Source organism: Nematolebias whitei, chromosome 11 (assembly GCF_014905685.2).
Source record: "Nematolebias whitei isolate Nwh7 chromosome 11, NemWhi1, whole genome shotgun sequence".
NCBI lineage: Eukaryota > Metazoa > Chordata > Actinopteri > Cyprinodontiformes > Rivulidae > Nematolebias > Nematolebias whitei.
This window is the reverse complement of record NC_056508.1, coordinates 19,529,055-19,540,970: the sequence shown is the minus strand read 5'-3', so window position 1 is coordinate 19,540,970 and position 11,916 is coordinate 19,529,055. Positions and strand designations below refer to the sequence as shown.

At 40.2% G+C, this 11,916-nt stretch overlaps 1 protein-coding gene across 1 annotated transcript in view; it reads left to right on the top strand.

The window, feature by feature from the left end:
• The window catches only part of LOC119416657 (cadherin-4), a 390,454-nt gene extending 383,864 nt beyond the window's left edge, over window positions 1–6,590 (top strand). The window contains exons 10-11 of the mRNA XM_037683843.1: window positions 6,022–6,084; window positions 6,169–6,590. Coding sequence (XP_037539771.1) covers window positions 6,022–6,084; window positions 6,169–6,375 — 270 coding nt within the window. The 3' untranslated portion in view covers window positions 6,376–6,590. The remainder of the gene's footprint in view (window positions 1–6,021; window positions 6,085–6,168) is intronic.
• The last annotated feature ends 5,326 nt before the right edge of the window (window positions 6,591–11,916 follow it).

Here is an 11,916-nt window from a genome sequence, read left to right as displayed (position 1 = left end):
ATATATATAGACCAAGGTTTTTACAGAGAACATCTTGAAAAATATGAAGAACAAAATACAGATTTCCATTTATTAATGACACTTCTGCATTCATCTTATTTGGAGGAACTAGAACCACAAACACTGTTGTCTGCCATTGTAAAATAATATTCCCTGACGCTCCTCCCCAATGCGTAAGATGCGTCAAAAGTGGACCAATAACAAGCAAGCATTCAAGATGGACGTTTTCCAGAACAAATTGGAACATTTTTCATCGGTGCTGTCAAAATCATCATAGTTATTGATTAAATTCTGACACTATCAATTCACAAAAACATAAAACATCCTTCGGGGCCCCTGAAATGCCGGGGCCCCGGGCTGCAGCCCCTGTAAGCCCCTGCTAAAATCCGGCCCAGTGTGTGAGCATTGTTGCACAAATCCTAGTTTAGGTACTCAAAGAATATTATAATTGTCAACACCTTGAATATCTGACATTAATAACACCAAGTGAATGTAGCAGAGTTTTAACGTGACCAACCCTTTTTTTTTGTTTGTTTTTTTTGCCAACACCGTCTAATTCTAAGAGTGTTTTATAACACTTGTGCAGATATCGATAAAAACCTGTATTGGTCATTTTCAACCTCCTCTACATGTAATTTATACTGAGGGGGAATCTCCCAAGTTCACCAAGAACAGCTTGATCACTAACACTGCTGTTGACCTTTACAAGCCTTTTGCAGAAATAGATCCGCATTTGTTCTATTCATTCTACGTGTTTGCATCCTCATATTTCTGAGCAATACAAGAGTATTGGTGATACTATTCTGTCAAAGAGAAAAAAGTATATGGATAGTTTACCCCATACCTCCTGATAAACCTGTAAAGTTAATAACATGCTATTTTAGCCTGCTGGTACAAATATTGTCTGGTCATCCACCCAGTTAATTTTGAAGTAAACCAAAATAAGTAAAGTCAACCATATTTCAATGTCTTAATCTTGAAAAGTACCATTTCTCATGTTGTTGACTATACCTCCCCTTCTAAACATCCAAATTTTTGTTTTGTTCAGGTTTACCTTCATACCATGCAATTTACAAACGTTTTCCAGAACAACAATTTGCTCCTGGAATCTGAAAACATTGTCCTATAAATTTGCAAACTTGTCAGCAAATACTGTAGCAAGCTACGTATTAGGTCAATTATTCTCTCAGTCTGCCATTACGTCCTGCATCATTCATCATAGATATAGACTCGTTCAAAAACCATGCAGCGATGCCTTGTGCCACTTTTCTAGTCAAAAAAGTTGGTTATACCACCCTCACTTTTAACACATGCATTCAATTTAGAATATAGTACACTGACTTTAAGACAGTGTGGTTTGCCTTCTACTCCATTTTAAATCAAACATAATACAAAAGCATGTGTTGAATGCTATCAAAAGCTGTTTTAAAATCCACAAAAATACAATACAATCTATATTCATTTCTGCATATATTTCTGGACAGCAGCTTGAAAAATAAAAAAATATTGTCAATAACGTTTCCTGTATCCAGTTTGTTCTTCATATAGCTTGTCATGCATTTCTGTGAACTCAGTCAACCTGTTATTCAGTATTTTCATGAATATTTTTCCCATTATGTCAAGAAAGGATTATTTTTCTTCTTTCGACTTTTTCCTCTTCAGGGGTAGCCACAGCAAGTCATCCTTCTCATATCATTCAGTTCTCTGCATCCTCTGTCCTCACTCCAACTATGTACCTATGTGTCCTCTCTAACTGCATCCATATATCACCTCTTTGTCTTTTCCTGGCAGCTGCATTTCTAACATCCTTTTACCAGGATACCCACTGTCCCTCCTCTGGACATGTCCAAACCATCTCAGTCTGGTCTCTCTAACTTTATCTCTCAGTTGTTCAACCTGTGCTGTACCTCTGATGATCGCATTCCTAATCTAATCTATCCTCGTCACTCTCAAGGAGAACCTAAACATCTTCATTTCTGCCACTTCCAGTTCTTTCTTCTGTTTTTTTGCCAATGCCACTGTCTCCAAACCATTCAACATAGCTGGTCTCAGCACTGTCTTATACACTTTTTGTAATCTTTGGATCTCTGGCCCACCTTCTCTAACCTCTGCACCACCACTCCCACTTGTGCTACTTTTATCCGATGACCACTGCTGGTCTTCGACTAACAGTAGCTCAATATCCACCAGCACCTGGTTTGTCAACATCACTAACATGGGCCTCAATCAATCTGGTATGATATCACCTAGATGAACTTGCATATTAGTTGTGACCAAAGTGTTTTATGTCAGATGCACTTCCTGGCACAACCTTCAGCACTTACCTGGTCATAGGACCGGCACAATAAATACACTGGCGTTTGTTCCCTAGTGGGTGATTTTATTATGCCAACTAAGGATATGCCTCTATAATTATTTACATCACACCTGTCCCCAATTTATACAATGGACATGCATATGACTGCTAAACACCAAAATTTGGGAAACTGTCTAAATTCTAAAACCCTTTAACAAAGGGATAAACGGTATGGTTCTAGAATGTGTAAAGATAACTAACGTTTCTATTACAATACGTTTTGAACCTGGAGCCTTGCTGTTATGCAAAAGGTAAACTGTTTGCAAGAGCTCATCCTGAATAATGAACCCATCAAGATCTGGATTAAGGAAAGCAGTGGCATCATGGTTCTCTACTACTTCTGAAACGGCGTTTTTAAATCCACCGTCCACAGTGAAGATATTGTTTTATTTAACATTACAGGTTATACAGGTAGTCTCACTGAGTCACAAGGACTAATTTTCAAAAGCAACCTGTTTGGGAGCAAATGGTGGAGGTTAAGGGCCTTGCTCAAGGGTCCAAAGTGGGGCAAATGAGGGTGGAGGCAGGTGTGGGTGCTTCACCATTTCCACCCACATTTTGATGCTGTTGGTTCGTGGAGTCAAACTGGCGGCCTTCTGATCCCCAGTCCACCTTCTCTAACCTCTGCGCCACCACTCCCCCAGTCACAAGTCCCAGTGCATTAACAAGAACTTAAAATGTGTAAACCACTGACTAGATATAATGTCCATGTCTATATTTGTGCTAAATCTAATGGCGTTTCTCATTTGTTGCCACAGTTGTTGAGTATTACTAAAAGTTTCATCAGATAGATTCATAGAAAATATTTATGTTTCTTTAGGCAACATGCCTTTTTGAAATCATCTTTCAAATGAAAGTACTGTATCTAGCCTTATCAGCAGGGTGGTTGCTTCTTCAAAATATAATGTGCAGTATTCTTTTTTCATTTCATATTGTGACAGTTCTTGTCCCACCATGCTGGTTGAGTGCATGTATTTGAAAGTTTTGCTCTCAGAAACATTTAATTCCCAGCTTCCAACAAGGTTTACTATCAACTGCTTCATCAACATTGCTCATTAAGATGTCATATCTATTTTTGAATAGCTGATGATATATTATTAACAAAAAATGCTTTGAAATCTTATTTCCATCTTCATATCTTCCATGGATGACAGCTAAGTTTCTGGTATATAGGGTCTGATTTTTATCAAAAGTGCAGACAATGGGAAAGTGGTTAGACATATCATCACACACTTCAAAGGTCTGTACACATGAAAAAAAAGATTTGTAGAGATAATAAAGTAGTCAATGGCACTCTGTCTCATGGATGATAAAAACATATAATTTCCATCCTGGTCTAAGCCACACTTGTCATTTACAAATGAGATGAGATCTCAATGCGATCTCATTTCAATGATCTCACTCATTGAGATCTACTGTAATCAATGAGATGACACTAAGCTGTTCACAGTCTCATCCTTCGAGGACATTAATGTTTTAAAGTCATCACTGTCATAGAAGTTGTCACAAAGTAAGTAAGCTGAGTTGTCTCCCTCTATGTGGTCTCTCTTTATACTAGTCCTGACATTCAGATCACCTGTTATTATTATCAGCATATCATCATCACCCAGTAAGCCAAGAGTTGCTAGAATGTCATTTTCCAAAGAAAGTATTCCATTCTCTTCGTCTCGAAAATAATACACTGTTGATCCTTCAGGGAATATACTGTATATGTGCAGCATAGCAATGTGTGCCTACAAAACACGTTATCTCTATCAGTATACAAAAATATACAGTCAATAGAAAACACACTGACACGTGTAAACATATGCACAGCAGAGTCTTGTACAAAAACACATAGACAACCAACATTTCTACCATATCTACTCACACAATCATCCATCCATGCATCTATTATCTTAAACCGCTTCTTCCTTTTTGGGTCATGGGGGTCGCCAGTGCCCATGTCTAGTAATCACTGCATGATAGGCGGGGGACACCCTGGACAGGTCGCAAGTCCATCACAGGGACACATAGAGACAAATGAGACAAACAACCATTCACTCTCTCACTCACACCTAGGGACAATTTAGAGTTACCAATCAGCCTAACATGCATGTTTTTGGTCTGTGGGAGGAAACTGGAGTACCCGGAGAAAACCCATGGAGAGAACATGCAAACTCCACCCAGAAAAGGTCTCGGACCAAGATGTGAACCAGGGTAACCTGCTCGCTGAGAGGCAGCAGCTCTGACAAATTTGTTAATGCTACTGCCCCATGTTTCTGTGAGACATAGAATGGGATGTCCAAACACTGTTCGATGAAAATTCCTGTTGCTTTATTTAGACCGTAAACCATTGACATTCCAAAACAGACAGCTGGACAGTCAGTGTCAAAATCAGGGCCGGGGATGAGTACGTATCCGTGGGACCTATCCAACTCAACCACCCATTCTGTTGCAAAGTCATAAAAAATACAAACACTTTTGCATGAAATACTGGATTACAGTAATTTCTATTTAGTTTAATGTCTGTTGGTGACTCAGAAAATGTTTGGTTACTTGGGGCATATGAGGCTTTTAAAGATAGGCAAACATGTTTTTTTATCTTTATAAGTAATGGTATGCACAACAACAAATATGTAAAGGCTTATACTGTGTTAAATACTCATTGATTCTGTGCTCTGGTAATTAATTGTTATGTGATTATTTTTGCTGTGGAGCTGTGGGCCTGAAGGCCTTGCTGAATGTAATACGTTTGACTTTTGCCTTGACTTTCAACACATAAAGGGTATTTTTCATCTTTTATTTTCTAAGATCAACTGTGCGTGACAACAGTGTGAACCTACTGATAAAATGACCTTGTGCCTCAATATTAGAAAGATCCCCAAGTTGAACGCAAGTACTAATCTATTCTAAATCAATTTTTTCCCCAGATATCTTTGGAAACTTTGTGACAGTTTTTCTCAAACCATATGAATATTACTCCATTTCTATTAGCCTCCTAACCACCAAATGCTGGTGGTGGAAACACCACACCTCATGAAGTTTTCTTTTATAATTAATGCACAAAACTTAACAAGCAGGATATTTCAATTTCACTTATTGTTTCTTGGCACAACAAGGAGTAGTGTTAAAAATGATCTCTGGAGGAAGTGGAACCCGAAAAAATGTTACAGAAAGTTTTAGTGTTGCTGATTCTGCCTGAATCCTTCTAGTTTGGGGGGGGTCTCAGGTTCATTTTTTTAATATGCCTTGGCAGCCACCATATTATAATAACCTCATCTGCCAGCATTCCAAATTAATTAATACAAGTGGAAAAATCCTCCTCCCCCATCTACAAAGCGCTCTCTGTTCTCGGTGGTGCTTCCTCCTCGCAGAGATTTTTGAACCCGTGTCAACTTCAAATTGCATGAAAACAGGCTCATGGCATAAAACGATGGCACAATACATTGGCGACAGCAAGTCTTGAATGATTCACTTGATACTTTCCTCCTCCGCATTTTGCAGTTTGAAAAGGAAACTTGCAGAAATACATATGCAAAAGGCCAAGCAGAAAAACAACTCTCCAGCTTGAAGTCTCTGGGTTTAATCCTGGCTCTCTCCTTTATAAATGAAAGAACGTTTTGTTATTTGTTTCTGTCTGAGTCCTGTTATGGTTTTTCAACTTGTCCTACCTGTTGTCTTAGGATAGCCTCAAGGCCCTCAACCCTGAACAGGAGAAAGCGGATATTGAGAGTGATATGTGGAGTGTGTGTTGTAACAACTAGTTTTTCCGTCTTTGTTTATCATTTAGTGACTGACTACCATTTTGTCCTCCTCCCTGTCGTCTTTAGGGTCTGCGAGCTGCGGACAACGACCCCACAGCTCCTCCGTATGACTCCCTGCTGGTTTTTGACTATGAGGGCAGTGGCTCCACCGCCGGCTCTGTCAGCTCTCTCAACTCCACGAGCACGGGGGACCAGGACTATGACTACCTCAATGACTGGGGCCCACGCTTCAAGAAGCTGGCTGACATGTACGGGGGAGGGGATGATGATTAAACCCACCCTGTCACATGCACACACACCTTTGTCCTGTCAGCTGGCCTGCCACGCTCTGACCCTGCAACACATGGGGCTGTTACAATCTTCTCGAACGCACGTTATCAGTTCACTCTGACCAAACAACCAATCTGATAACCCACCAGTGCCATGGGTCCGTTTCGACCGGCTTCTGCTCTAAGCCCATCTAAGACTGTAATGGATGCACTTGTTTGCCGGCTTTTCACATTATGTATTCTCAAACTCATGCTTTGTTTCACTATAGTTTTCCTATGCTGGGTGTTGACTTGAGTTACTTTATTCAAGTTTTGTTTCTATTTCAGTTTGTAGCTTCTTTTTTTTTTGTCCTCAGTCCCGTTTGATTCAGAATGTTCTCTATTCCTGAGGGTTTTCACTTTTCCCTCACTGTGAGCCGCCCCGCCTGTCTCTCTGAAGAAGCTTTAAGTTGAGCTACTTGCTGTTTCTGAGGCAAACAAAAGTGAATATGGAGATAACATGAATATGAAAGTCCTTCCTTACATGGAGGGCCCAGGTTTAGTCTTTCCTGAACTTGAATTACTTAGAACAGAAGCACTGTTGTTTTGAAAAAAAAAAAAAAAGTGCCTTCAGTGGTGCATATTTTAGCAGACTTCTGCTAACTCAGGATTGGTTGCCATTCTCTGGGCTTACAACCCCCCCCCCCCCCCCCTGTGCCCCCCTCCCTCCCTTAACCCTTTAATTCAGACCTCCCTCTCATCATTTTTCCCAAATGGCAAGGCTGTGATGGCTGCAGGAGTGCTGGATTCACAGGAGCAGAGACTGGCTTTAGGGAGCGCTTCATGTAGACGCACTGTACATAGGCCTACAGTGAGTCTGTAAGCCACAGACAAATCATTAGGTTTCCAAGCCAGAGGGAAAGAACTGTGCTCCTATAACAGCCAACTTGAATGTGATTGCTGAAATCACACAAATACGTAACGACGCTGTGTTAGCGAAGAAAAGCATTGTGCGTCTTTGTCTCTTGTGGCTACAGCAGCTGTGTTTGTTTTGAGCTCTTTGCATCTAAAACTTGATGAGGCTAAAGCTGAAGGCTGACGAGTCGAATGCGTCACTTCGACTGAACTTACACTGCATATGAGGGGTTTTGCCACAAAGATCATCTAACATTTGCATGACTCATTCTTCAGTTCATAATTTAATGTAACGCCGAAGATTTTTGTGAAATATTTGAAATTCTAATCCTGAAAGGCAAAAAAAGTTCAAACTGGATTTATGTTTGCACTGGTAGGTGACACAGACAACTGTGACTTTGTGCTCGGTCCTATTCTGAGTCACCTTATTACCACCTATTTATGCTTTTATTGACCCAAAGTTCACGTACCCACTTTGGTGTTCATCCACATTAGGAACTCTCACAATTTGTCACTCTTTAGGCAGCAATTTCCTAAAATGTCTACTATCAAGGTAGGTAAAGAGAACATCTGAGCAATGCCTGTGCATGATTTATCAAAAGCAAAAAGGCTTTATTAGTAACAGTCTTCACAAGTAACACACTGAAATGATTTTTCAGTCTCATACCGGCTTCTATTAATAGAAACTGTGGTGTAAAGGGACCTGCTGGAGGTTAGGTTACCTTAGCCTGTTTTATTGAATTATTTAAATATGCAAAATGTTCAGTTAATTCACCACATAAATGCTGCTGAAGGTTAAAATATTTTAATCACTCTTTTTCCTCTGAGGTCTTATTGAAAGGCTCCTTAATTGTGGATGTTTTTTCCTCGTGGTTATCGTTCCAATAATTCATTAAGAAAACATCAGCTACTTGTTCTGTCTTTAATCTGCTTTTTATCAGCTGTTCCTCAGCTACTACCTGTTTATTTGGATAAAATATAATTCAAATAGTTTGGTTCAACTTCTGGAATAAACTAGAGCAAACTTTTTTCTCGATGGCATTACTGGAAAGGTTAACTTGTAAAGGTAAGATGATTAAAACCAAAATGTGAGCATGATTTGACTTTAAAGATTCAAGGAAACAACCCAGTGTAAATACAAAGGTCAACAGGGTCTCTTTGGTTGGATGTCAAAGGTCGATGAGTATAAATTGCTCCACAAGTGGCGTTCATCAGGACAAGTGTCATCAGGACAGAGCTCACTGCAACATGCGCCCATATCTGACTCAGCCTCCAGAATAAACACAGCTGCCACGTTTTCTGCTACCTGTGATTATTTCTGACACATAAATGTTGTATATATGGAACATTTTGATACATGTGGTGACATCTGAGGTATTTTTTTGTGTGTAGTCTTTTTACTCCATGATATTTTTGTTTCAAATGAATATCTGGCAAATTATATTTCACCAAAAGCCATGTGCATTTATTAGGATTTGTATAATTCTGTATGGGCTAACAGCCAAACTTTTATTGCTTCATCTTGGCAAGAGGTTTCCACTCCAAACTGACTTGTACAGACTTGACACTCACTCCTCTAGGCCTTACTGTATATATGTCAGAGTTCTATATATGAGCCCAGTAAACAGTGTTTTCATACAGCGGAGGAGCTGCAACGTTACTGACGATCATCCTGCACCTGCAGAGTGAAGAAGTGCTGCTTCACTAAGACAGAACAGTTTCAAACACTTTACACAAGGCAAATGACCTTTATTACTGTGTCATACATGCATACATGACACAATGCCACCATGATGCTGAACGCTGTCAGACTCAGTTGGCAGCAAGTCACCAATGCAGTGGGTAAAACCTGACCCCAAAGTTCAATTTGTGAGCAGAAATGTGGTGAGATTGATTATTTCTGGGCACATATTTGGTCTGTTTCTTGTTTTGTTCATGAGGTGAGAATTAACCAAGGAGGAGAAGCTCTTCTGCCATAATTCAACCCTTAGTTCTGTCTGGTGCTGGTGTTACTCACATTTGCTGGCCATGATGGACGTCGTCTAACCACGAACACATGACAGGAAACTCCAACAGATGCCAAACTTTTGTCTCGCTTTGGACAGAAACCTTAATATAGGCAGCGGACTTTCATACAAGTACTCCTACTGATCGAGTCCAAGTGTACATAATGTAAAATTTGCTCGAGGCTAACAGACCACGTTAGGCAAACTGTAACTACAATTGGAGCTTTTTGCATGTGTCTTTTTACAATTGGCAGGTGAGTTCTATAACAAGTAACTGTACAACATACACAAGCGTGCAGCCTGCATGACGGAGGCCGGCGTCCAAATGGAAATCTGGTGCGCTCACGTTGTTTCAAACGAAGGAGGCGGGGGGGGGAAGCAGGAAAAATAATTGCACAGTTATAAAGTCTAAAGACTTTTTTGTAAATTGCCAACAGCACAAATATTTTATATTGTTGTTTGTACAATTTTTTTAGAAAATGAAGGAAAAAACTGAGAAAGAGTTTGGTGTTTCAAGCGTGTGTTTATAGTGCCACTGCAACCATGATTTCCAAACTACCGTACAGTTAATGCACAGCCTTGCAGATCAACCTTGTAATATATATGCTGAGCTGAAGATTCCCTGTCAGCATCATGTGTTATAAATAAAAAAAATTTCCTCTTCTTGTAAGAATACAGAATCCTGTCTTTATTTTTTACTCCTGCTGCTTCCTGCAAGCTATGCATTTCCTGCACACATATTTGTAAAGGTGCTTTATTCAAGCAGTGCATTTTAAATGAGAAGTGCTTCTTTAATGCAAGCACGTTTTAAATTGTCACTTTTTTCATTTAAGAAATTCAAGAATGTTGCTCTGTAGTTTATATTTTAATCCCAGACAACATTATTTTGTTATTTTGCCAGTAAAATTAAACAGAATGCACTCAGACATTTGAAGGTGTGTAATTTAGGACTAGCATACATGCTTTTTCTGACAGATATTTATTTTCCTTACAGTTTGCATCCTTAATTAAAAAAGTATGATCTTCATATGTCAATGATGATGCTTCAGTGATTTCAAAGGAACATAAATAAGCTACAGGGAGCAGTCCCATAATGGTCGGAGCTAAATCAAAAGGGAATTAGAAATTCCGATGTGCTTCTCGTTGCAGCAGTTTAATATGTTTATGATTTGTTCCGTTTCATATTCAAAATTAGTTTTAGAGCCAGCCACCAGAAAACATGAGCTAAAATGATCAGCATAATTAAGGCTGTTCATTTGTCAGCCATCTTCCCAGCTGAAATAATGAGGCCTTCTGCTGCTGAGGCAGATGAAAACACCAAAATGCGCTCGTTTCTTTTTTTTTTTTTTCTTGCCCTGCTGCAAATTTGTTGACGATGATGAGCCGAAACAAATGTTTCAAACATGCAATTAAGACAAATGTTTGATCTAAAAATACTAACTTTTACAGAGCTCCTCTTCTTTACAGTTTATCTTATTTGTCATTTAGAAAATTCATTCGCAGTACTTTTGGTCTAGGAGGAGCAAAATTATTTGCTGTAATGTTTTGATTAGGTTTTGTAATTAATGTTTCCATGGAAGGTTGGTGATAATATGTTTCCCCAAGTCTATGTGCATGCTTGTTTGTCCTTCTGTTAGTAAAATATCTTGTGAATCACAGGATGGATTTAAGTTAAACTCTCAGAAAGTAACCATTGAATACATCTACGTGTAACTGATGGATGATGAGAGAAAAAGAGGGAGGGAGAGGAAAAAAAGGAGAGAGGGAGGGAGTGAGAGAGAGAGGGAGAAAGGGAAGAGAGAGCAGGGAGAGAGAGAGAGAGAGAGAGAGAGAGAGAGAGAGAGAGGGAGCAAGAGAGCAGGGAGGGACAGAGAGAGAAAGGGAGTGAGAGAGAGAGCAAGAGAGCAGGGAGGGACAGAGAGAGAGAGGGAGAAAGAAAGAGAGAGGGAGTGAGAGAGAGATCAAGAGAGCAGGGAGGGAGGAACTGAGAGAGAGGGGAGAGAGAGAGAGAGAGTGAGACAGCGAGAGGGAGGGAGAGATATAGTGAGACAGCGAGAGGGAGGGAGGGAGAGCACAAGAGATAAAGAGAGGGTTGGAAGAGAGGGAGGCACAGAAGAGCAAGAGAGGGGGAGTCAGAAAGAGAGAGAACAGGAGGGAGGGAGAGAAAGAAAGAGGGGGAGGGAGAGAGAGATAGCAAGGTAGAGAGTGAGGGAGGCACAGAGAAAGAGAGAGCAAGAGGGGGGAGTTAGAAAGAGAGAGAGCAGGAGGGAGGGAGAGAAAGAGAGAGGGGGAGAGAGGGAGGGAGGGAGGGAGGGAGAGCACATGAGAGAAAGAGAGAGAGGAAGAGAGGGAAGGAGGCACAGAGAGAGAGAGAGAGCAAGGGATGGGGGGGTGGGGGGGAGAGAGAGACACAAAGGTGAACAGATAGATAGATAGATAGATAGATAGATAGATAGATAGATAGATAGATAGATAGATAGATAGATAGATAGATAGATAGATAGATAGATAGATAGACAGACAGACAGACAGACAGACAGACAGACAGACAGACAGACAGACAGACAGACAGACAGACAGACAGACAGACAGACAGACAGACAGACAGACAGACAGACAGACAGAGAGAGAGAGAGAGAGAGAGA